At 36.8% G+C, this 27,989-nt stretch overlaps 1 protein-coding gene across 1 annotated transcript in view; it reads right to left on the bottom strand.

Annotated features, from left to right (window-relative positions):
* dnaaf9 (dynein axonemal assembly factor 9) overlaps positions 1 to 27,989 on the bottom strand; it is a 179,419-nt gene that overhangs the window by 14,841 nt on the left and 136,589 nt on the right. Inside the window, exons 29-35 of the mRNA XM_039751936.1 lie at positions 21,328 to 21,365; positions 18,501 to 18,636; positions 8,541 to 8,627; positions 8,200 to 8,306; positions 7,367 to 7,441; positions 6,059 to 6,255; positions 4,671 to 4,736 (exon numbers count right to left, since the gene is read on the bottom strand). Of these exons, the coding sequence (XP_039607870.1) occupies positions 4,671 to 4,736; positions 6,059 to 6,255; positions 7,367 to 7,441; positions 8,200 to 8,306; positions 8,541 to 8,627; positions 18,501 to 18,636; positions 21,328 to 21,365 (706 nt within the window). The remainder of the gene's footprint in view (positions 1 to 4,670; positions 4,737 to 6,058; positions 6,256 to 7,366; positions 7,442 to 8,199; positions 8,307 to 8,540; positions 8,628 to 18,500; positions 18,637 to 21,327; positions 21,366 to 27,989) is intronic.

Genomic DNA, 27,989 nt, shown 5'->3' with positions numbered 1-27,989 from the left:
AACAATTATTGATGGCGAATCGATTATTCATAAAGCTTCAATTGGTGATCTGTTTTTCTGTGTTAACCTCATATTTTTCATACTTCTTCTCAAACCAAGGGGGTGCGAGGGTAAAATGAATCAGGAAGCGCTGATCAATGTAATCAGTGTACCAGGAAATTATGCATTGACAGAAGTTCCCCTTTGTTTGTAATGCAAAGTGTGATTAAATGCGTGTTTTTTTAACGTGTTATGGAGCACATGCATAGAAGCTTCTCAGCTGTGCTTGTGCTAAGAAAAGGAAACATTTTAAAAATAATGTAACACGATTGTCAATGTAACCTTTTGTAAGTAGTGCCTGGAGGATTCAGTGTGGAGAAACTGTAGAGACAGCGTGTGTATTAACTTGTGGATTTTTCTGTGAGTATTTGGTGGCAGCGTCACAAACTCGCTTCCGTAAGACTGCGTTAGCTGCGGAGCTCAGCTCAGAGCGAAATGAGGTGAATGGGAGGGGAGATGATGACGTGACTCCCCCACCCGCCTTAACTGTCAATCCCCCACAAACACAGTCTCGGAATTTGCATAAGCACAGCCCCTCACCTGCAATTTTAACTTAGTTACAAAGTGATCAAAACTCGTTTATATCCTGCGCCCCTCATTAAACTTGTATCCCGTGATTACCCATGGGCAACACCAGCGCAGCCTGTCTATGAACTTAATTTAAACTTTAGGTTTACACGTGCTTTGTTTCAAGTAGCAGCACTCATGAATATGGTTGTATATGTCACTCGCTCGCTTCTTATTGTTTCTCTGCCTTCTCAATTATATAATGCATGTTTTCTTCAGCGCTTTTTGGAGCTCTTCCTGGTTTTCTATGTACTGCGTTGACAGTCAGTTCACGTGATTACGTGGGAGGCATGATGATGTCACATGAAACTCCGCCCCCCACGGCTTTCGAGCTCAACTCCATTACAGTAAATGGAGAAAAATAGCTTCCAGTTATGACCATTACGTGTAGAATTTCGAAATGAAACCTGCCCAACTTTTGTAAGGAAGCTGTAAGGAATGAGTCTGCCAAATTTCAGCCTTCTACCTACACGGGAACTTGGAGAATTAGTGATGAGTCAGTCAGTCAGTGAGGGCTTTGCCTATATATATATATATATATACACATACTAGCAAAATACCGCGCTTTGCAGCAGCAAAGTATTGCCTAAAAAGTTTTATTAAGAAGAAATTTAAATCTTTTTAAAGTGAGGAAAAATATACCAATAATTATTTGTTAAGGATCTCTTTGTATACCACATTGTGAGTTCGGCCCTCCGGTTGTAATATGACCAAGCTGTGTGCTGAGCTTACTCTTAAGCATGCAACGTACAGTTGGCCATGTGAACAGTAATCTTGTTTCAAATCTCACAGCTTGGATTGCTGCTGTCATAATCGGTTTGAGTTTCATGGTTTGTTTCAATTACGACAGTATTTGTAGGACTTGTGTTGAAGAGACATTCGGCATCTGTCAAGCGCTGTAAGTATACAACAAGTTTCATCGATAACTTCACATCCAGCTTTTGAGAGTTTTAACATTCATAAACATCAAAGTGTCCACTACTGAAATTGTCACCTGTGAATCTAAGATGTTGAAGAGGCATTGGCGGTTGTCCAAAGGCATAAAATATTTGGCCATTTCGGTACACTTGAAAGCGACAATCGAACAATTCAGCAGCAGCCATCAACTCACATGCAGATGCATAGGTGAAGGGCTTAAGCATTTCATTCTTATAGTGCTCCTGTGTAGAATAATTATCTCCTGTACCGTCATCAGTCCTCACCTTGAACCTGTCCCAGTCATTCAATACATAAGACACAAAGTTCCTCCGGATATGAGCCTGATATGGCCGTGCAATATGTAACAAAGAGAATGGAAAAGGTAGGTGCCATCTCCGGGCATGGAAACCACTCAGTAAGTGACAGTTCTTTGATCGATGGTGATTACCTCGATAGACATGTTAATGCGGGTACGGTTGGAGTGATAAAGGAAATGGGTACCTGAACAATGTAAAGTAAGTCTAAAATACCTACACAATAACTATAATCGTAATAAATGAACAATAAAACAGCGGAGAAGCCGTGGATTAAATAAAAAGGCTGTAGTTATCAGCAGGGAGACGTGAATCTCGTGGCGAAGCAAGGAAGGGAATATAGAGACTGGAGCAACGGACGGCCTTATATAGGCAGGCAGCCAACAACGTGGGAAGCGTTGGGATGGGGGACCCAACACCGCCTCACACGGTGACTGAGCTGCAGGCTATGGACGTATATATATATATATATATATATACGTAAGTAGGATTCAGATAGCGTTGGGAACCCGCATATCAAATTTCTTGAAGATGGGCCCATAAGTAACAAAGACTGTTGAAAAGTTCAATATGGCGGCCGACAGTGGCATCATACCACGAAATAAGTACCAAATTTCAGCCTTCTACCTACACGGGAAGTTGGAGAATTAGTGACGTTGGAAAGTTCAATATGGTGGTTAAAAGTAGCGTCATACCACCGAAATAATTACAGTGGAACCTTGGTTTATGAGTAACTTGGTTTACGAGTGTTTTGCAAGACGAGCAAATATTTTTAATAAATTTTGACTTGATAAACGAGCGATGTCTTGCAATACGAGTAGTATGGATACACTTGTCTGCTGAGCGTCATGTGATCACAACTGAGCTGATGGTTCTCTCTCTCTCCTTATCTCTCTCGCCCAGCGTGTCTCTCTCTCTCTCTCCTTATCTCGCTAGCTCGCCCAGCGCGTCTCTCTCTTTCTCTGCTTATCTCGCTCGCCCAGCGCATCTCTCTCTCTCATCTAGCTCGCTCGCTTGCCCAGCGCATCTCTCTCTCTCCTATCTCGCTCGCTTGCCCAGCGTGTCTCTCTCTCTCTCTCTCTCTCCTTATCTCGCTCGCTCGCTTGCCCGTCTCTCTCTCTCCTTATCTCACTCGCCTCTCTCTCTCTCTCTGGCAATCTATCCTATTCTCCGTCTGAGTCTGTGTGCCTCACTCATATAGTCAACATCCATATGAGCGTATACTGTTTACTACAGCATTGTGACTGTGTGTGTGCGCGCTGTGAAGTGCGAGTCCCCATCTTGCTCCCCAAAACATGAAGCTGAGTCTCAGTACTTTAACACCAGCTTCATTCAGCTTGAAACAGCAACAGCGCTGTTATTTATTGTAGCGGGATCTTTATAATGTTCCTTGTATGACCCATTGACAACATGCGCTTATAGCATGTCTGCGATCTTTTTGGATGCGCTTATACGGAGAACTGCTACAGCGCTGGGAGACTGCGATTGCTTTGGGACGCTCTTCCGCGTGTCGTCCCGTTGGGTGGAATCCCACATGAGTTTAGAAACACACCAGCCATGATTCTTTTTAAAGGTAAAGTGCAGGTTAATTTGTATTATGTATTTTACTTTATATTTTGTATTAATCATTTTTATATGAATAGTTTTGGGGTGTGGAACGAATCATCTGAGTTTCCATTATTTCTTAGGGGGAAATTCGCATTGATATACGAGTGCTTTGGATTGCGAGCACGTTTCCGGAATGAATTATGCTCGCAAACCGAGGTTCCACTGTACATACATTGGTTTTGGTTAGCGCAGGGAAGCCGCCTACCAAATTTCGTGAAGATGGGGCCATGAATAAGAAAGTTCAACATGGCGGATGTTGTTGACCGTTATGACCGTTACACGTAGAATTTCAAAATGAAACCTGCTTAACTTTTGTAAGTAAGCTGTAAGGAATGAGCCTGCCAAATTGTGGCGTCATACCACCGAAATAAGTACGTACATCGGTTTTGGGTAGCGCAGGGAAGCCACCTTCCAAATTTCGTGAAGATGGGGTCAGCCTTCTACTTACATGGGAAGTTGGAAAATTAGTGACGTTGGAAAGTTCAATATGGCAGCCGGCAGTGGCGTCATACCATTGAAATAAGTACGTACATCGGTTTCGGTTAGCGCAGGGAAGCCGCCTACCAAATTTCGTGAAGATGGGGCCATAAATAAGAAAGTTCAACATGGCGGATGCTCTCGACCGTTATGACCGTTACGTGTAGAATTTTGAAATGAAACCTGCCAAACTTTTGTAAGGAAGCTGTAAGGAATGAGCCTGGCAAATTTCAGCTTTCCACCCACATGGGAAGTTGGAGAATTAGTGATGAGTCAGTCAGTGAGGGCTTTGCCCTTTATTAGTATATATATATTTATATATATATATATATATATATATATATATATATATATATATTATATATATATATATATATATATATATATATATATATATATATATATATATATATATATATATTATATATATATATATATATATATATATATATATATATATATTATATATATATATTATATATATATATATATTTATTTATCCTCCCCAAAAACAACCTTTCAGAGAAATCTGCACAAATTCAGTTCCACGTTTGGATGTTGGAACCATGGACTCTTTCACATGAGGCTGGATGTATAATGACAAAAAGGACTACATTATGGAACAGCAAGGAAAAAATAGAGAAACTCGACAGCACTAGTGGAAATTCATATGAGTCAAGCTCAAGAATTTCAGATTAGACTAGACACTTCAAACTGTTAAAATATTTACAAAAGGAGGAAACTCACATGAATCATCTTGATTTCCTGCAATGTTAATGTTTCATGTCTCTTAAGAGCCTTCTTCAAGGGTTTCTGTTTTTAGGAGAAAAACACAAATTAAACTCTTTGCTGAAGTTATTCTTCTTCACGTCTCTCAATTAATGTTAATTCATGAATGAAGATGGGAATGAGTTTTCATATACACAAATAGTTTCATTCTATTTTGTAGTCAATATTTATTTATTTTACAGTGTTTAAATGCATTGTTTTTACTCATACCTCATCTTTCTTTAAAAGTATTATTTTAATGTTTTGCATATTTATTTATGCAACAGAATTTACTAACATACATTATAAAAACTAATTTAGAAAATTTCACTGAGTGACTGAAGCAGTATGTGCCATTTTAGACAGCTGTCCATCAGGCTTGAAAGCAGTTTAAGCAATAGAGGTGTACTGTAAAGCAAAAAGGAGTGAAGTCAATACCCTAAAAATTGTTAGATAAACTAGAATGAGAAAATATCTATATACAGTATGTAAAGGCATCTTAAAATTACTTTATTAAAATTAGATAATGTTAAATAAATTTTATGCCAATCTTTAATTTCAGTAATTATGCCGAAACATCTCACTCTTTTGTCATCAACATTTAAGCATGGAGTTCATTATCCCTTCTTCCTGAAATGCTCTTAAATCAACTGAAATAATCATTTCAATTATTGTTCCTTACACATTTGAGGATTTTAACTCATTTTTACTATTTTCTAGTCAGGAAAGTACTGGATGAATAATGTACTGTTTATTTATTTTTAACTTAGTTACTGCTATTTTGTTATTTAGTTATACATTGTCAGAACTGCATATGGTCAAATTACAGTAGCAAATCAGCCTAACCTTCATGTCTTCGGGATGTGGAAGGAAACCGGAGTCTCAGAAAAAAAAAACACTCAACCACAGAAAGAAAGAGCAATTCTACATAGGCTGAATACTGACTGTGAACTCCAACCTAGTCTCGTTGTGACAGCATTGCTAACATTTGCACTAAAAGGCTACAGCCTTTTTATTGAAATACTTTTATTATTTTTCTTGTGACTCCATTTCTATTTTTGTAATATAATTATTCTTTGCATGTATCAGGATGCCGTTTAAATTTGAAATTCTATTTATAGAACATTTATTTTGGAAAATACATGCACCCTGTTCAAGGCTTCCGTAATGCAGGCAGAGCTGAAAGAAGCCATGGACAAAATGTTGTTGGTCCCTGTCAGTGCTCAACATAGTTTGAACAGTAAAAAGATTTCTAAAGATTAAATGAAAAGCAAACTGATGACCAGTTATGTGTTATGTATTTTTGACATAACCCAACAGAAATCAGAAAATTTTGCAGTTAATTGAGCAGTTAAGTTCTTCATTACCTGCTTAGCACCCTGACGGAGCCAGTCCTTCAAGGTGTCTTCATTTAGGCAACAGCCATCAAATATAACAAAGCATTCTGGTGATTCTTTCCGCCCCTCGAGCTTCCCAGATGGAGGTGAAGGGCCTTCTTGGACACAAACCAAACTTAAGCTATTGGTTAGGGTGTTGTGGTTAACTTCCATGAACTTGTCGCAATCTGCCAAAACAACAAGAACAGTGTTTATTCATTTTAAGAAAAATGTATAAATTAAATACCTGTGAATAAGGTATTAAACTGTAATTACATTCCAGAACTTACTTTAAAATCATAAAAACGGCTGTTTAACTGACTTCTAGATGTAGACTGCACTGGTCATTGTTTCTGTCTGTAAGCCAGAAACAACTTGGCTTTCAGGTTAATGATTTTGTTGAAATTTGGCAGACTTATTCTTCAAAGAAATTTGTTGTGAATGGTTCATTTTCATTGAGATATTTTTAACTGAATATATTGTACATGTTTTAAGAAATTTCAAAAACTCCCTTTGAGGAGCACATACAAATGTTTAAACTTGTCTATCATAAAACTGAGAAACATTAAGTGAGACTTAACTACTAATTAGTCTATTGTTTCAAATGTATCTTGAGATAGGTAACTTAAACTTGTATATTTATCTCTTTCACTTGTCTGAAAGCCACAACTGACTGCAAAACTGATCCAAAGTACAGTATATTGAAATGCAATTCATCTTCAAATAAATGGACAAGAAAATTAACTGCTTTAGCTTTGTTCTGCGACTAGTTATGCATACTGCAAATATTCACGTACTCAGTATTTATGCCACACAAAACAATCTTACCACTACATTATCGGCAGATTGTAATGATTCAGCATTTCTCTTGACACTGTAATTCATCACAAATGTGGCAAAATTACCTGCTAGCCACCATGGTATACTATGGCCAACAATTAGTTAGTTTAAGACTTTAACAGAGATTTTAACTTATTTCTAAAAAGTAAAATTTTTAAGAAATATGAACTATACTCAATAACAGTAGTAGAACTGTGACTTATTTTCTCGTTTTGGCTGTCCTTGTAAAACAGTGCTCTCTATACCGTTTCTTTATTGTTTCATTCATTACTGGACTCTGGAACTCAGAAGAACATAATTATAGCCACTGTAGAGGAAAAAAAGACAGTGATGCATTTCTTATCATACTTTAAACCTCATCTGCTTCATGTATTTTGTACCATGCTGTGCATTCCATATTTATTCTGTTGTTACATTATTTTATTAATTTTTAGTTTCTCTACAGATAAAGATTGTTACCTGAAAATCGAACTCTCCCTCTTATGTTGTATACATTTCCAAAGAAAGGGCTTGTTTTGAGAGATGACTTTATTGCTGTACAAAGTGGAAAAATGGGAAAAATATCCACTTAAAATAACCTTTTTAATATGATGATTAAAAATTGAAAAATATATTTTGCAGAGAAACTGTAAATTTGAGAAGGAAAATAGATTTCCAGTTTAGACAGAAAATTTTAAATCTACATATCTGAAGATCTATCTATATTCATCTACTAATTTTATTACATGCATACATATTAATTGTAATTTATATTACACATATACCTTCAAATACTCACACACATGCATGTAAATGCTATCTACACCTTCAGCAGGTTTTTGTGTTGAGATTTTTACTTACCCTGATCAGTCACAACTAAAAGCTTTCTTTGCTTTACCAGGGTTATGTGTAACCCCAAGCACACTTAATTTCAGGCCTCACTTAAAGCAGCTAATCTTTGTACGAAAGTGCAAGCACCTGATCAGCTTCAGCCTAATACAACATCTGGCATCTACACACTACAATTTGGCTAACCACCACTCTCTAACTTATAAACCAAATCTGTCAAATATTTTACTAACAGTAGCAAACAGCATGAAAACCAATATACTTAAAACCAGATTGAATATTTCTTTATTAAGATGGATTCAGCAACCTCTGTCTAATGCTAATTGAAAACTACACTGGAATAGTAGCATAGAAAAGTCTGCAATCTGGAGAGCCCATTTCCCTTCCAAGTAAAATTAGCATAATGGCCCTTCTAGCTCCAGCTACAATTCAACCAACTCTGCCAAAAAAAGTGTCAGGATTACCTTTGCACCTAGCCATAAAGCTAGGCTTCTCTAGGGGCCGGCTGAAGCGTATACAAACTTGGCTCATTAAAGGAAAGACTCTACCACTCTTAAAATTGCCATTGCACCTACAAAGACAGATAGACGAACAATACATTAATCAAAGAGACATAAATTCTCGCTGTATATTTGAAAGATCTTGAAGTAATGAATACTTAATTTTTTTTTTTTTAACAGAAAACATTTACACTGAAAATTCAGTCAAATTAGTACAAAATGATATTATCAATATAACATTTAAATACAAAAGACATTCAAAAGAAGTGACACTTATTCAGTGGCATTCTTAAATAAAAGCTTACCATCCAGGATACAACAAATAACGGCATTTGAGTAGCTCTGGATCTGAAAAACTGCTTTCAGACAAGATCAGGTCAACATCTTCATTTCTGTAAGAGGAAGATAGGTGGAAAGCTTATTGCTCAGGTTCCTCTCAAGTCTATTTTCAGCATTAAACACCTGCAACCAAATATGTCTGCCTATTTTCAAGAATAGTTCTTAAGACAAAATATTTGAAGCAAGAAAGATCTTAAATTTGTCCTACTATAAAGGGAAACTGTGATGTTAAATTTGGAATTTAAGCCTACCTCTGCAGTCTACTACATACTTTACAAATTTACAGTACAGAACCATATTAACTGACTAGCAGAAGTGTGACAACAGAGGAAATTCAAAATGCCATATCACCGTATTACTAGCAACACTTAAAAAGTACAAAAATAAACAGTTGCAGTCAGAAATATTCAACCTGCCAAAGATTGTAAGGATTTACCAATGCAAGTTTTTCAAAGAGATAGATTTTGCTGTGGATGACTGCTTTATCAGTTGAGTTATATGTAAAATCAACAAAGAAAATGTATGATGTGGTATTCATAAGAGGATATTTTTTAACATAGCCATGTCACAAATATTCAACCCCTATCTAATATTGCTGTTTATAAAACCTTCTGCTAGTATGAATGGCCTAAAGTGGAGTTACAACATAATTAAGCCTTTGGGAATTCATTAATGATCCTTAATTAGCTTCAACTGTGATGCATAAATAAACCTCACCCATGAAGGTGTTGAAGGGGACTTGGAATCATGGGTAAGACTAAGGAACTATCACAAAAGCTGAGAGAGGAAATTATTTCATTGCACCTGAAGGGCATCAAGTATAAGAAGATCTCCCAAAAATTGCACATTCCAAGAGGCATCATTGGGAGCATTGTAAGGAAATTTAAAATTTATGGCACATCTGCAAACCTGACTGGCCAAGGGAGAAAGCCCAAAACTTCACCAAGAATCCTTAACAACTTAGATAGGACAACTGAGAAAAAACCCTGTGTTACTGCAAAACACCTACAGGATTGAACTGATGAAGGCTGGGACAAGTGTTTCTGTGGCAACTATAAGATGATGACTGAATATACAAGGATTTCATGGCCGCACTCCAAGGTGCACTCAACTATTGACTACAAAGAACATCAAAAGTCGATTAGAATATGCCAGAAGAAATATGGATAGGCCAGCAGAGCTTTGGTAAATAGTTATATAAACTGATGAAACTGACTTAAAACTGTTTGGATACATGGAACAGCAATATGTCTGGCATAAGAAAGGCCAGAATTATGACAAAAAAAAAAAAATAATAACATCCCCACAGTCAAGCATGGAGGTGGGTCATTGATGAAACGAGGATATTTTTCTGCTACAAGAACTGGCATTATGGATTCCCAGAAATACCTGGGGCCTCATGTATAAACGGTGCGTACACACAGAAATGTTGCCTAAGAACGTTTCCATGTTCAAATCGTGATGTATAAAACCTAAACTTGGCGTAAATCCATGCACATTTCCACGGTACCTCATACCTTGTCGTATGCAAGTCCCCCACTCAGTTTTGCAGACTGGCAGCACCCAGCATCAAAGCAATGCTACTGTTCCTGTGTGATTTATGTTTCTTTTTTAGATCAACATCTCTGACGCGGCTTTATAAATACAGTAATCCCTTGCTATATCGCGCTTCGACTTTCGCGGTTTCACTCTATCGCGGATTTTAAATGTAAGCACATCTAAATATATATCACAGATTTTTCGCTGGTTCGCGGATTTCTGCAGACAGTGGGTCTTTTAATTTATGCTACACGCTTCCTCAGTTTGTTTGCCCTGTTGATTTCATACAAGGGACGCTATTGGCGGATGGCTTAGAAGCTACCCAATCAGAGCATGTATTACATATTAACTAAAACTCCTCAATGCTATAAGATATGCATCCCGCGCGGAGCTTGATTGTTTGCTTGTCTCTGCCTCTCTCACCCTCTCTGACATTCTCTGCGCCTGATGGAGGGGCTGTTTGCACAGACGCTGTTTGCTTAAAAGATACTGACGCTCCTCTAAAAAAATGCCATTTTATTGCGGCGCTCGGCATATTTAAAAGCACAAAAGCACACATATTGATTTTTTGATTGTTGCTTTAATCTCGCTCTCTCTCTGGCGTTCTCTGCGCCTGACGGAGGAGATGTGAGCAGAGGGGCTGATTGCTTAGAAGATACTAACGCTTCTCTAAAAAATGCCGCGGCAAACTTAAAAGCACAAGTATTGATTTTTTGATTGTTTGCTTTTCTTTGCGAGCTCTCTCTCTCTCTCCCTCTGAAATTCTCTGCTCCTGAAGAGATCTATTTGCATTCTTTTAATTGTGAGAAAGAACTGTCATCACTGTCTTGTCATGGAGGACAGTTTAAACTTTTGACTAAAGGGTGTTATTTCATGTCTAGAGGGCTCTAATAATGTTAACAGTGTGGGAGAGTTTATAAGGGCTTAAAATATATAAAAATAACTACACAAACATATGGTTTCTACTTCGCGGATTTTCGTCTATCGCGGGGGGTTCTGGAACGCAACCCCAGCGATCGAGGAGGGATTAATGTACACTGAAATTAACCGCCTATTGTTTATTAGTTTAATGCATCGGATTGTAATTAACCTGTAACAATATAATGGTCCATGGAATGGTGAAACTATTTCAAATACCATAACTGCTTTTGCGTTGTTACTCTCACTGCACCATCTTCTTCTTACAGCTGCTCCCGTTAAGGGTTGTCACAGCGGATCATGTTTTTCCATATTACTCTCACTGCACCACTCGGAGTATTTATATCACTGTATCTGAGTGGGGAAACACAGCAGCAGCTGATCGGAAAGAGAATTATCAGTATACAGCATCAAGCACACGCTGCCTCAGCCACAGCAAAACGTTTCAAAGCCTTTCCTGTACGGACCTCGTGGTTCAGAAACAGTTACATCCTAAGAACTATAAACACACTCAATCAATTGCTCCTTGTAGAACTATTTGTACTTATAAGTACAATTACCCCACTGTAAACTTGTACTAGTTATAATATTGCACAACCTGCACCACTTTATAAAGCGTGTATTTACATATGATGACAATATCATTTTTAACATGAAATGCTGCAAAATATGTTAATTATATTACACAGATAAAACTTAAACTTCATTTAAATAATCTGTATTGTTGATAATTAAACATGTGAGGACACAGTGCCGCAGCGCTAGCAAGTACCAGCCTCGCGCTGTATATTTACTGAGGCTGGCGCAAAACTGGAAGGATAGACGGATAGAATAATTAAACACGTACTATGAAGATATTTCAATGTTCCTTAAAAGTTTTGAAGAATCGTTGTTGTAAGCTTACACATGGCTTAACGTCTGTTACACAGCTGATTGTGTGGCGATTGGGTACTTGGAGAAAGAAAAGGAAGGACAGGAATTGGAGGTTAGTACGTTTGAAAGAGACAGTACTGCTACAATAAATTATTTCATTGAAGGTCGCGCATGTCGCAGCAGCATCTTGTGTGAGAAATGAATCACTGCGCCATCGTGTTCCCATGTTTAATAACATGCTTTCATTACAATCATCATGAAAATGATATCACGTATACATCTCAATATTTTAATTATTCAGAGAGCTGTAATATCACAAATGTAATGGATTATGTGTCCTGTCAGAGAAAGAGAAAGAACGGAAGCATGTAGTGATTCACACACATAGAACATCAAATACAAAACAAAGCATTTAACATGCTACTTTAGTTACGATGGGATTTGAGAAATTAGTAAATTAAATGATTTTAAGATGAAGTTTATGATGTTCTACTTTAATGACAAAATAAACAACGTGATTAAAGTGGAAATTTCAAGATTAAAGTTGACATTTCGTGCTTTTTTCCCCACTGTGTGCCTATTTTTTTTTTGTCTGTACCCTAATAAGATTTCATATGACACTCAGACGGTGGACTAAAACTTGCCTTTTCACGGCGACTTTGACATGTGACTTCTTTTTTATTTTGGCACTATGCGACTTTGTGAACTTTAGCTTTCAAGTTTCTCCGACACGCTATGTCACTCGATCAACTTCCTTTTGTTGATTATACCACTGTTTAAATCAACAAATAGTATGTTTTTTTACATTTTCCCCCGTGCTTTTCCCATTGTCTTATCACAGAACGCTGAACTTAAGGGCTATTTATATTGATTTGCATATTCAAAAAGGCCTAATTCTGGGAGGAACTGGGACGGGACATCAGGCTCGTGCACGTGCGTTACTTTTCACGTTGACCGGGATTTATGTAGCGGAAGAATGTGGAAGTTGGGAGTATGCACAGATTCCTGCATCTGGATTTTTCTGTGTGTAAGCACATTTCAGCTTTTGTGCTTACGTCATGTTATAGTGCAAATTCTACGTACGGCGTTATGCATGAGGCCCCTGGCCCTTTTAAACAGGAACAAGATGCATTCTGTTTAGAAACTGAATCTTCGTGATCACTGGACTTTCCAGCAAGACAATGATCCCAAGCACACCTCCAAGCTAACCAAAGATTTGTTGAGAAATAGTTCCTCGAATGTCCAGGAGTGGCCTTCTCTGTCCCCAGATTTAAATCCTACTGAAAATCTTTGGTGGAACTTAAAGAAGGCAGTTGCAACATGGAAGCCATCAAAAATCAATGTGTTGGAGGTTTTTGCATGTGATAAATGGGTAACGATCACAACAGAGAGGTGTAAGAAACTTGTCAGCACTTACCGAAAACAGTTATTACAAGCTATAAAGGCTAAAGGATGCTGCACAAAGTACTGAAGCTGGGGGCTGAATTACAAGCTATAAAGGCTAAAGGATGCTGCACAAAGTACTGAAGCTGGGGGCTGAATAATAGTCTACATGCACATTTATGAAAAGGGTTGCATTTTTTATTTGAACTCAAATATATGTCAACTTATGTTCTCAAAATAACTATAAAAATGTGTCAAATACTTTTGTTGTTTAGTCAGATTTTCTGTCATACAGTATCTTCATTAACCCTGATTCATATCACTATAATGTCTTTTGAAGTGCGGGGGTTAAATATTTCGGATTGCAACTGTACATAGTGTATACTGTTTATATGAAGGCAAACAAAAAGTTATAATTTCTATTTAATAAGTATAATCACATCAGGGAAAAAAATTACAAAAATTCTGTAATCTCTTACCACTATTTCTATGCACATTTTTCAACTCTGTATCTAATAAGCATTCAGGTTTATATGGTTTAATCATTTTTAGGTGATATGTAACTGTTTAAATCGGGATGTGTGGCTTAAATCAACACCTTATATTAAGATTTGCCTAACTATTAGGTAGTTTCATTACCTCAAGTAAAATGGGCCAAAAAAAGACACTTATACAGAAAAGTAAAAAAAAAAAATGCCTTTCAGCCAGATGCAACACTATGGAAACTGCTAAACAATTTAAGTGTGAACACTAGACAATCAAACTTTTTGTTAAGTAAAAAAAAGAAAAAAAAAAGCATGTACAAATAAAGGCACAACTAGCTACCAGAAACCCATAAGCCTCCAGTGTCACCATAGTCCAGAACTGCAACGTACCTGGAGTGTCCAGAAGTACAAGGTATCAAGTGCTCAGTGACATGGCTAAGGTAAAGATGACTGAAATACACCAACCACTAAAAAATGATTCACACATCAAGACTGAGCCAAGAAATGCATAAAAACTAATGTTTTTCATTGGTTTTATAGACATGAAACGAGATTCTTCATAGAATAGATGGGTGGGGTTATGGCTGGATCACTATTGGACACAGGGCACAAATTCAAGTGAAGTACCAGCATATTCAGGGAGCAGTACTGGTAAGAGCTGCTACATTTAAGGATGAGCTAACTGAGCCCTTTATATTGAAGATGGACTGAAAATCAACTTCCAAACCTACTGTCACTCAAATAGCGGGTACAGAAAGAAACCGCAGCTATCAAGAAGATCATGACCTTTGTGGAGGACAATGCTCCATGTCATTTTATGTAACTTATTTGTTACATTTGCTGTAAAACTTGAGATGTGGTGAAAAATTACTTGTAATTTACTTACCTAATAAAATTGAACACTAATAGTTGCCTAATGATTTCACAGATTTCTATGGCCCCAAGAAAGACAAAACTACTTTTCCTTTGTTAAACATTCATGTTTGATGTAAAATAAAACTTTGGACTGAGAGCACTGCATTTGTTCAACAATAAATTACTCCTGACAAATACCAATTTCCTAATAATTGTGCGTGCAGTGTACAAATAAATATTAGTGAACTACTTAGTGATGTACACTGGACAGTATCCTACATTTCATCCAAAATGATGCAAAAACAGCTACTTTATTATTTAGATCACCAACTAAGGCTTCATCTCTGTCACTGTAAACTACACATTGTTTATAATCAAATATTTAGTTTTGCTCTCCTTACTTTTTGGTACACATTCAAAAATCAATCACAAACTTACAAATTCAATCACAAGGCAGCTAACGGATACTACCACTTAACCTCAGATTAAAGACAGAAAAATAACTAGCTTTCAAATTAGAAAGGGTCTAATTGCTCTTATTAAGGAAACCATTTCAGATTATTATTTAATAAACCATGTATCAATAAATGCTTATTTATAACTACACCCATGTGACATTTACACAGTAAAAGTATTTCAAAAATTATTCACATTACAAAAATCTAAAACCTAAAAATGTAAATCAGAAAATGTAAATACCTCAGACTTCAACAGAAATGCTTTTAAGAGCACACATAAGCAAAGTACAGGGCATGACACTAAATATAACACAGAACCCCTTTCTTTGATGGATGGAAAACAAAAATAAACTTTCTAAGATGTCATAAATACACATGTACCATCCAACACTACCTCTGAATGAATATTCAGTATAGCTGGGAACATCACTACTCCAGGGAGGGCTACACTAAAACCCAACAAAATAAATACGCTGGTCTTCCAGGCATTGATCCGATATCACCTGCCATAACTCATATATGAGCTATGCCTTAGAATTGCTACTTGAAAAGACTGAAAGTAAAACACCACACATCATCTTGAATAAGAAAGCTGCTGGAAACTTCCTGGTTGACACTGACTGAAAGTGTTAAACTTTAAAGGCACTCTATTAATTCACTCTAATTACTGTTCCAGACTTACACATGACAATTAAAATAACCCCCAGATTTTATTTAATATAATAGCCAATTCAACATTTCTTTAGCAGCATTGGTTTTAATGAATTTCTTTAATAGTAAACTAGACAACACAAGATTAAAGTCTCAACAGTCAGCTCACAGACTGAGCAGCACTGCATCACACCATATTACCTCTTACACTTACCACCTTGGTAGATTTTCTTATTGACTTCCAAAATGAAACCTACTTGCCATTTTGATCCACCATGTGACAAAAATCACCCCATGAACTAGTTTACTTAAAAACTCATTTATAGAAGTTGCACAGCCAAATATTGACATAATTAGTACATGAAGAATCATAACAAGGACTCAGTGCAACCACATATTTGCAATTGTTAGATCAAATTACTGGCTTCCAGTTAAGTTAAAAGCAGTTTTAAAATCTCTGTTTTTACATATGATGCTTTAAATAATATGGCACTTTCACCCCACCCTACACAACTAAGGTGTATATTACAATCTCAAGGACAAATAAACCACTGTAGCCTTTGGCTATGGGGCACCTGTACTCTAAAATTACTTATTTTCCACTATAACAGAAAACTATCAGTCGCAGCATTTAAATCAAGCACGATATACTGTACTCTTCTTGCACCAGTGGCAGTAGCTACTGCTTTCTCATATTGGTTACCAATTAACTAAAGCAAATGTTTCCACTGGCAGTAGGGTAGTCCTTTTTTTTTTTTTTTTGGTTGAAGATATTTAAGTTGAAATCAACTGCCTGCAGAGTTATCTCATTCTATATAGTGCTTACCTAGGACACACACATTTGCATATACAGCGCTGCATATGTTTCTTGGGTTATACTACATAATGTTCATGTTTATTTTTTAAAACTATTTGTTTTGTGTTTAAATTGCACTTTTTATGTTTAACGAAAACTACAACACTAAACAACTGATTGGCGTTACCAGCACTATTTGGACAGACAAAACAGGACTAACAAGTTGTGCCCAAGCATCATAGGTTTCCAAAGGTTTGAAAATATATGAGTATATTAGATATTTACTGGAATACATTCTTCTAACTGGTGACTGGATGGTTTCAGCCCTTAGTTACAGTTAGGGGGCTTTTGTGACACTGAAAACTAATGCTATTTTAAACTAAACAAAGATGAGGAAAGCACATGTGCTTTGCCAATTCATTCTCCCACTAAAAAGAAAAATACCTCAGACTTCAACAGAAATGCTTTTAAGAGCACACATAAGCAAAGTACAGGGCATGACACTAAATATAACACAGAACCCCTTTCTTTGATGGATGGAAAACAAAAATAAACTTTCTAAGATGTCATAAATACACATGTACCATCCAACACTACCTCTGAATGAATATTCAGTATAGCTGGGAACATCACTACTCCAGGGAGGGCTACACTAAAACCCAACAAAATAAATACGCTGGTCTTCCAGGCATTGATCCGATATCACCTGCCATAAGTTTTCTGATTTTACTTTAACTTTAATTACAATTTAATTTTATAAGCAGTGCAGTCACACCGTGTAGACTTTAATTAGTTACTTATGGGGTACTATTTGTCATGAAGTGTTTATTAAATATAAATTTGTATTTTTAATGAAAAAAAAATCATACTTGTTTAAAAGGGTATAAGCACCTTACATTTCTACAAATTCTATACACCAGGAGTTGTGGCCACAGTGGCTACAGGTTTTCATTCTAACCACTTTCTTAATTAGTGACTAGTTTTTGCTAGTAATTAACTTCATTTAACTTCCTATTTAATAGTCTAATTCTTTAAATCAAGGCTGAGCAACGCTGGCCCAGGAGGGCCGCAATGGCTTCATGTTTATGTTAAAAACCAATTGCTTCAAGAGAAAACATTCATTGCTGATAAAGCACTTAATGTTCAAGAGAAATTTTTCTGGTTCATTTTAGTTGTCTTGCTTTTTAAAATTTTGAACCTTTAATTGCTTATTTTAGTCTTAAACAGCTACATTCATTGTTTTAACTGCTCCTTACTGGCATAAGATGCAAATGACAAAGGAGTCAGCAATTCTACATTTAGTTTGTCTCCATTTCCACCCATGTACATTCATCGCAAACTATTTGGTTTAATTAAGTACTCAGAAGGAAACTGAAGAGAAAGTCAAGAACTGAAAATTACTCATCTGCTGCAGGATTCAAATCAATTGAATGATACATGTATCATTAGAAAGGAAAAAAAAATCTATGATTTAAGAATGACCTGACATGGTAGAATTTAAACACTAACAAGCCATGGAATTAAATAAAATCTGTTATGGGTGATCATTGCTTCTAATTAAGCAACTGAGTTGGAACAAAAGCCTACTGCCACTGTGGCTCTCCAGGTTTGGTGTTGGCCAACCCCGATATAGACTACTGCTGGTAGTAAATAATTTGCACTGTTCAAAACAAAACAAATCTCATGGTTTGTAGATAAGAACACAATTAAACCACTTACAATGAAAAAAAGGACAATTACAAAAAATAGACCCTTACAGTGCACAGAATAAACTTTACGCTATAATTTTGCTGAATTTCTGTCAAATATAACATTTACAGCTACTCTGTATATCTTACCAAGATATTTATAAATTTAAAAGGTAAAACAGAGAAGCAAAAACAAATTGTTTTTTTCCTACTTGGTTTTATATACACAGTCTTTCCAGCATTCAACCGGTTATTTCAATATCTGTTTAAGCAAACTCACCGTGTCACAGCCCCCTTTTCTGCAAGAATGAAAGCTGCCTCAGGATTGCTTGTTCGGATTAGATGCTGAATTTGTAACAGCAATGGGTGTCTCTGGTCAGAAGATAGGCTGGTAAAAACAACAGCACTAACCAAGCCTTTGACATGAAAAAAAGAATGAAAATATAAAAACAATTAGTATAAACAACACTAAAATGTGCATTTTGTGGATATTTGCCTTAAAATATAATGTGACATTAGCAAGTTCAGAAAAACCAGTAAGCAAATGTAATAATTATTAAATAAATAATTATTTGATACTCTGCTGAATTTGTAAGTCTGCTCACTTACAAAGAAATGAGCAGTTTCGAATTTTTATGGTAGTTTTATTTTAATAGAGAGAGACATAATATCAACCCAAATTCCAGAAAAAACACATTATCTAAAAGTTACAAATTGATTTGCATGCCATTGAATGAAATAAATATTTGATCCCCTATTTGATCCAGCCTGATTTTTGAGTTTTGTGTGACGTGTCAGATTTGGCTTTTTTTCTCTTTTTTATTGTGTTGAGAAATTATGCATTTTCTGGGAAAATTCCAGGGGTGCCGATAATTTCGGCCATGACTGTACATGAAGGGGACATTAATACACTGTCACAACGGTATTTATATTTTACAGCATAGAGCATAATTAATAATATTATTTATTAATATTAATTAATAATAATGTGAAATTACTCTTGGGATTAATAAAGTATCTATCTATAATTTGCTGTTATTGTTACCTTGATAAAAACTGGTTTGAGAATGTCACAGTGCCTATAAAAGTTATTTCCAAACCACCACAACCCCTTACTATTCTTCTGTCCAGAACTGCTTAAACTCTGTAAGGTTGCATGGGATTGTGAGTTGTCAGGCTTTTTGAAGTCTAGACATAAAACCTCAATTGTATTGAGACGTGGATTTGGACTTGGCCACTCCTGGAGATTGACCCTGCTGTTTTTAAGCCATTACTGTGCAGCTCTGGCTTTATGCTTAACTTCTCATAAGGTGTAGGTTTCTTGCAGACTGCATCAGGTTTTCCACCAGGATTTCTCAATACTTTGCTGCATTCATTTTACCTTCACAAGCCTTTCAGGGTCTGCTGTACAGAAGCACCCCACAGCACAATGGTGCCACCACCATGGGTAATGACGGAAATGGTAGTTTTGATGGTCAGGGGTTCTCAACGTCGGTCCTGGGGACCCCCTGTCGCTGCAGGTTTTTGTTCCAACCAGCTTCTGTTTTTAATTGAACTCCTGGGCTAATTAAGTGAAATGATATTTCCCAAGTTCTGTATTTAAGGAACAATATATTAATTAGAAAACTAAGTTTGCTAAAAAAAATATATATATATATAAAAATGTACCAAGCAGTTATATAGGAATAATGTATTTTTTTTCTTTTTAACAGTATTTTCATCTTGATTTTCATTCTACTTTTCTAGGTGTTCTAATTGTTTAATTAATCCATTATTTACTAATTAGTGGGTCTGACTCTAAAGTAGTTGCAGCCTTTGATTATTCAGTGTTGTTTGCCTGTGTGTCTGCTCTGCTCATTTTAAGTTGTCATTATTAAGATACAATGAAGGGGGAAAACTGCACAGAGAAAGGGCAAAGTATAACGAAATCAACAAAAGAGAGTTAAGTAATTAAATCTATAGCAAAAGCAGAAATATTTATAAATGTCTTATAAATGTAAAAATCATGCTGCTATGCTTTTCTGAACGTCGAATAAAAGAAAAAAAAAATACCAGCTAATTAAATGAGATCAGTGCTATCAGGTGTTGTCACTGATTAGTAATCTGGTTGGAACAAAAACCTGCAGCCACAGGGGGTCCCCAGGGCCAATGTTGAGAACCCCTGGTGTAGGTTATCATAAAGCAGCAACTGGGGCAACAAGCGGGCAGCAGTTGTTGTCTGCACAGTCTCTCCTTTCTCAGCCACTGCATCCTATAACTTTGTCAGTTTTCATAAGTCTGTTGGAGGGCTCCCTTACTAGTCTTCCTCCTACACAATTTTTGGAGTTGTCCCACTCTTTGCAGATTTGCAGCTGTGCCATACTCTTTCTAGATTTGCAGCTGTGCCATACTCTTTCTGTTCTTAATGATTGGTTTAACTGGAATCCAAGGGATATTTTTTGTCTCCGTCTCCTGACTCAGGAGTTCTTTTGAGTGTTCTCTTCTCTTTATTGTCAGGAAACTGACTCACCAGCAGATGGACCTTCCACATAGAAGTACATTTACACTACAATTGATTGAAAACCCTCGCCTACTGATAGGTGGTCTTGACTCAGTTATTGATGTGACTACTAAAACCATTTGGTTGCACCAGTGATGCATCAGGTGTGTAATAGTAAAGGGGGCAAATACTTAGGGTATCAATTACCTTGTATTTAATGACTGCAACAAATTTAGATCGATGTGTAAAGACATTTTTTTGATAATCAGTTTTCGAAAAAGCCTAATTAGACCCACTGTGATTCAATGTTATATAAAACAGTAAGATATGAAAAACTTAAAAGGGGCATGACGAATATTTTTTATAGGCACTATATGTGGAAAAATAGGTAAGAGAAGTAGACAAGCTGGCCCAAAGGTTGAATATAAATAATGAATAGACATTAACGCTTCTTGAGATTTCAGTGGTATTTTTTAATGAGCTGGCCTTAAATTCACAAACATGTAAGCTTAAATTTCACTCCTGGTTCACATGTGATTATGTTAACTGGTGTAGGCACTATAGTCATGAAATATCTGTGTATGCTCATCAAGAAAGATGTTATATAAATTAAATGCTGATGGAATACCTTGACAGCACTGCTCCAGGAATTTGGGGAAAAGGAACCTAAAAAAATAAAAACAAAAAAGTGTGAAAATGTTTTACACATTGTACATGCTAATTGCAGCATTGATAGAAATCTTTTGAACTGTCACTGATTAAATAACAGTACTTTTTAAAAGAGACAAGGATGTTTACTCCAGGGACTGAACCGAAAATATGAATATATATAGCATAGAGTAGGTTTTGAACTTCACTAACAATCACTCATGGAAAAAGTAATCTTTTATAGGTCAGAAAGGGGGCAGCTACCAAGTGGCTGCACAAACAGGCTTTAACAGCTGGGACACAGTGAAGACTTTTAGATGAAACTGCTGTAAGCTATTAATGTATAAAAATACAACAGTTGTTAAGCTGAAGGCTGTAATAACACAACCAACATTTTTGTGATTACTTTCTAAAGATTATTTTGAAACACTTTAATGATTCATTAGAAATACTAACTAAATCTCATGACAAATTTTACAAAAAGTCAAAGTCTCACACAGGAGTTCTGAAACACAAACTAATGGGGTTAGTGCTTAATCCGCACAGTGCAAAGCTAACAGCATGTTTCTTACAAGCTCTATGTGCCCAGCATCTAGTGTATTAAACAATCTTTACCATTAACACGTGTATATACTCCAGCTTCTCAGCAAAACCAATTTGTCACTCAAAACTGTGACGACCTCTGTACAAAAATGTTCTTGGGGCAACAGCAGTATGTATATTATGTGTAAAAAACAACGTAGTGCGGGGCAAAAAAAAAAAAAAAATTTAAAGAGGCTGTTAGATCTTATTAACGGTTACTATGGGAATAAATGGCGGACTAGACAGATCCAATGGGACAGTTGCCTCAGTCAGCATTCACAGCAGTAGGACAGTCTGTCTATGATGCTTAGTCAGTTCAATAACAGTAAGAGACAGCATCTACAGTTTGTTTTGCGCAATGCTCATATTCAGTTGATTTAGATTTGATGATTAGATTTACATTAGTGGGGGCAAAAAGATTCTTTCACCTGTTTCAAACAAATACTATATGCCCAAAAACATAGGATTAATTATTTGCTTTTCGCTTCCCCCATCCCCAAATATCTACACTGTTTAAGAGACACACTGCAGGTAACTCACCTTCTTTTCACTTAGAGTAAGAATTACACTTTAAAAGGTTTTTCTACTGATAGCCTAGTATAATACCTAGAAAAACCTAGGACTGTTCAACTCATGTTCACACAACCAGAAACATAACTCATGCATAACAGTATTAGTAACTTTAGCTTTTTGAGTAATCTGATAAGGGTTCTTCTAAATGACAAACTCAGCTACTTTCTTCAGGTTGCAGATAGCAGCCAACTAATCCTACAGGGCATTGTCTAATTTTAAAACAGTTGGATAAGCCAGAGTTTATTTTTAAATGTAATATGGCCCTGTCTCATCAGTACACTTGGCAAGAAACAAATCTTAAATTATATTTAGGTTGCAGGGTGAAAAGGAGTTCATAGAAGGCAAGCATAATGGCAACAGAGGTGATGAAACAACCTCAGCTGCACTACTTTATCACAAGACTTGTAAATCAAGATCGGGAAAAAAGCAAAACTACTAAGGACACACACACTTGCTCTTTGTATTAGGTGGTAACTTCACTGTATACTCTTAGCAAAAGTCTTTTTAAAAGGGGTTCTGTTCTGTGCAAAAAGTCTTAATTTTCAAATATTTTACACCATCAAATATATGGTTGGCTGGTTTACAACTAGAAAAAGGTGATAAAAACGATGCAATTATAATGAAAAGTTTCTTTCTTTTATTTAAAGCTGTTGTCACCTATTAATATTAGGCTTAATCAGGGAATATTTGCTTGGAAATTAGTTGGGTCTCAAATGCGAACACAAAAGCAGCTGCAACAGTCACAAATAACTGCAGTTTTTCCATCTGTTTATTTGTAAAACATTTATCCATTTCAAGGTCACTGCATTACATTAAAAAAAAAAAAAACTTGTTTCAAAATATAAATAAAAGATTTCTGTTTATCTTGGTGCATTCATATTAAATTCAAAAAAGTGCCTATTATCTTTCACAACTGCAAGTACATCCATTTGGTCTATCTGCATAAAACAACTCGGCTCTCTGTGGGCCAATTTCCTTGAAATTCAGTACACTTGCAATTGCTTAAAATTTGTCAAGAAAGGTAATTTTTTTGCCATTATATTTTATATAGTTAGTGTGTTTTTAAGTAAATATTTAAGAATCCAATAAATACATATTAAGCATTTATTTTCCTCTTTCTTCTACTTTTCGCACTGAACTATCATAAAGATTTGTCTTGGAGGTGGGAAGAATGGACTTGGGATGGCTCTTTGGGTTTTGCCAAGGCTTGAACACACAAGACTTGTCTGCCTGGCCCATCATCCAGAGTACTACAGAGGATGAAGGCAAGGATGATCTCTTAACGACAAAGGGAAAAGAAAAGCTACTGTGTTTGAGTGTGTGTGTATGTGTATGTACTGCATCTTTTGTGTATGTAGTTAGTGTGTGTAGCCCCTTCCTTACTGGGCATTCAATTTTTTTTTTTTTTTTAAATTAAAAAAGCACAAATGAGGGGATTGACCCCTGCAACATATTTAAAAAAGACAGGCTTTTGGCCCTCCTACTGTCACTTTTTCTTGTAAAGGATGCATGGCGATACACTTTTAGCCATATAGAGGAGGTCCTCAGGTTGCAAACAAGTTCCATTCATGTCCAGGTACACATCTCAATTTTGAATGTCTTTGTATGTCATCCATGTAGCTCTTTCAAGTTCTTCTACCGATAAACTGCATCTTGTTTTGAGTCAAAATTTTACAATCTTGACTGTTCACTCCAAACAACCTGCTGCCATTGTTCATTCTTTGTGTTTTTTAGATAGACTGGCCATCTAGCTCTTTGAAGAGAATTACTTGTGTTTTGTTTTGTATATTTAATTTACCCAATTGTTTCACAGCCATTGCACATTCAATCTATCTGGAAGGGGGTCTCGATCTGAATTGCCTTTCTCAAAATTTCTTCCATTTTTTCCCCTGCAAGGCTTTTTTTGAGTGTTTTTCTTCTTCTTTAAGAGTCAAAGCTGGGGGGGATGTCAAAAGTCTTGGCCTGTTAAACCCCACTAAGGCATTCTTTGTGTGATTTTGGGCTACATAAGAGGTATTTTGCTAGAGAGTATGGTGTAGTGGTTAACACTAGAATTCCTGATGCCTACAAAAAAAGTCATAATCCCAAGCCACCTGTCCATCAGTATCATTGTTTTGTAAATGTGTCAGCCAACATAAGCAGCCTGCTATCCCTCACTGAAGCAGCTGAGCTTCTCCCAGCTCAAGTCTCTTTATCTAGGTGTGAGGTGCCTGGAGTTGTAAAGTTGTATATCGAGTAATGAAGTTCTACAGTTTATTCTGGAAATGCTGCACCATTAAAACCACTTGTAGCTAAGAGGCCTACATCTGAATACTGCAGAGAAACTGATTTTTTTTCTTAAATAGGTAAATGTGAACATTATGTTTATTTATACTGTGAAACCTCTAACCTGCAGCACAATTAAAGACATTTATTACAATTTGAAGAATTCTGAAAAAGTTATTTAATTATTATTAATTAACATTTGATATAATATTAAGATTTGAAGAAGGATCTCCTGTGTATGTTCATCCCATAATTAAGACAATCATTCAATGTAAAAGTCATAATGTTAAACATCAGGACACAATGAGCTAAAAACATCTAACTGCAGTCAGCCGCAAGAGGCTCATTGTGTTATGGAGAGTATATGTATACTTAAATAGCTGAGCTGCCTGAGGTTTTCTTTTTAATTATACAGGTTATGTGAGATTTCCTCCTTTTTCAATAAATTCCAGGTGGAACCCTGGGCAGCGAGTTTAAAATTCTAGTATATTTAAAGGAAAGTAAGACTGTGGAATAAATAAATATAAAAATACTTCAGTCTTTAAATGTTTTTCATCAGTGTGAAGAAATAAGCAACAGGAAATAACAATAAATGGGATGAAATAAGGTCTGAATAAGTAAAAGTTCTGTTAAAAATTAGTACATAGTACAGTTAAATATTTACTTGTATATCATACCAACATACAACATGTCACCACTCTCTGGTGTTATGATGCCGAGTATAAGTCAAACAGGGTTATTCTTAAGTTATAGAACACACTAGTGAGGCCTTCCCTGGAATATTATGTTTTACTTCTGGTCTCAGTGTTCCAAAAAGAGACATACAAGGGTCAAATGAAGACCAGGAAAGGGCAGCTAGACTAATTCCAGGACCACAGATTTTGACTGAAATCAGCACACGTAGAATGTAAAAACCCTATGTCTAGGTCTGGTGCAGTGTTGACTGTGATTGACAGACTGGGGCCTCAACAAAAATTCAAAGCCTGGATATACCAACATTGAGTCCTACAAAGGACACAACGTGCCAATGACAACAGTGGAGGCATTTGAGATCAGTTAGAAATTTACTCCAGAGGTGGTTGGGACTCCTCAGAACTTAAGAAGCTTTGTCTTATATAGACATTCCACCAAACTGCAGCTCCCCATTACCAGCCTGTCAGGATAAGTCAGTGTCACCACAAATGTTTGCTCTGAGGATGTTGATGGAGAAGTATGGAGAAGGCCAGAAGGAGTTGTATTGCGTCTTTGTGGACCTGGAGAAAGCATATGACAGGGTGCCTCGAGAGGAGCTGTGGCATTGTATGAGGAAGGCCGGAGTGGCAGAGAAGTATGTAATAGCTGTACAGGATATGTACGAGGGAAGTGTGACAGTGGTGAGGTCTGCAGTAGAAGTGACGGATGCATTCAAGGTAGAGGTGGGATTACATCAGGGATCAGCTCTGAGCCCTTTCTTATTTGCAGTGTTGATGGACAAGTTGAAAGAGGAGATTTGACAGGAGTCCCCGTAGACTATGATGTTTGCTGATGACATTGTGATCTGTAGCGAAAGTAGGGAGCAGGTTGAGGAGACCCTGGAGAGGTGGAGATATGCTCTGGAGAGGAGAGGAATGAAGGTCAGTAAGAACAAGACAGAATACATGTGTGTAAATGAGAGGGAGGTCAGTAGAATGATAAGGATGCAGGAAGTAGAGTTGGCGAAAGTGAATGAGTTTAAATACTTGGGATCAACAGTACAGAGTAAAGGGGAGTGTGGAAGAGAGGTGAAAAAGAGAGTACAGGAAGGGTGGAATGGGTGGAGAAGAGTGTCAGGAGTAATTTGTGACTGATGGGTATCAGCAAGAGTGAAAGGGAAGGTCTACAAGACGATAGTGAGACCAGCTATCTTGTAAGGGCTTGAGACGTTGGCACTGACCAAAAGCAGGAGACAGAGCTGGAGGTAGCAGTTAAAGATTCTAAAATTTACATGGGGTGTGACAAGGATGGATAGGATTAGAAATGAGTATATTAGAGGGTCAGCTCAAGTTGGATGGTTGGTAGACAAAGACAGAGAGGCGAGATTGCATTGGTTTGGTCATGTGCAGAGGAGAGATGCTGAGTATATTGGGAAAAGGATATTAAGGATAGAGCTGCCAGGTAAGAGGAAAAGAGGAAGGCCTAAGAGGAGGTTTATGGATGTGGTCAGAGAGGACATGCTAGTGATGGGTGTAACAGAACAAGATGCAGAGGACAGAAAGATATGGAAGATGATCTGTTGCGACAACCTCTAACGGGAACAGCCAGAAGAAGAAGACTACTCTAACAATAAAGTCTCTTTGGCAGGAATACTTGTGAAGACCTGAAGGTAGGGGTTACAAAAGAAACCTCTCAACAGACCAGAGATACAACTGCAGAACAACATCTTGGTGGGAACTATGGAGGTGGGACAGGCAGGATTGAACTGTTTGCTCTAACTACAATAAAACCCATGGATAGGAGAAGTGTCAACTGGTTCAGAATGAGATGCAAGCAGAGGTAGAACGCTGCTGCGAGGTGGTCAGCATTTACAAAAAGATGGGAGCGTACAGAACCCCGCAAGATTACTTGGTCATAGCTCTGGAGAGCTTAACTATTTCACATCAACTTTCTCATCAAATCAGTCTAGGACTAGCCTACATTGCTGGAGTATGGCAAATACTTCAGCATGCCACACGTACCAGTAGAAAGGCACTTTGGAGCACATTATGGTCTGTTCCTTAAGCAGGTGGAGCGAGTGATGAGGCTTCCAAGAAAGCAGAAATAAAAACAAGATTTAACTAGAAGGCTGTCATTGAAGATGCTCAATTTAGCTCATGGTATGAAGCTGTGGAAGGTCAGCCCCAGTGATTCTGCAAGCTAACAGAAAATCCTTTGGAGGAGTTTTCATTCCTGGCAAGTCAGGTTACTAAACCACACTGTGATGCATTCATAAAGGATACTTTCAATATTACAATAGTGAAAGTTCCCCGTTTTGGCTCCCACCTTAAAGCACTTTACATTCCTCAGGAAAAATAGATTTTGGTAAGCCTTTTTGAGAATGCAGATGGGGATGACTCACCACAAAATGAAGTTGGTGATCAGGACATCCAGGAACCTGAATCCGCTGTGTTGGCAAGGGAACCATTAATGTGGAATGGAGCAGGACTGCCTTCAATTCTTTCTGAAGTCAGCAATGACCTCCTTTATTTTATTGACATGCAGGGAGAG

Source organism: Polypterus senegalus, chromosome 4 (genome assembly GCF_016835505.1).
Source record: "Polypterus senegalus isolate Bchr_013 chromosome 4, ASM1683550v1, whole genome shotgun sequence".
Classification (NCBI taxonomy): Eukaryota; Metazoa; Chordata; class Cladistia; order Polypteriformes; family Polypteridae; genus Polypterus; species Polypterus senegalus.
The sequence above is the reverse complement of the archived record's forward strand: the minus strand, read 5'-3'. Positions and strand labels throughout refer to the sequence as shown.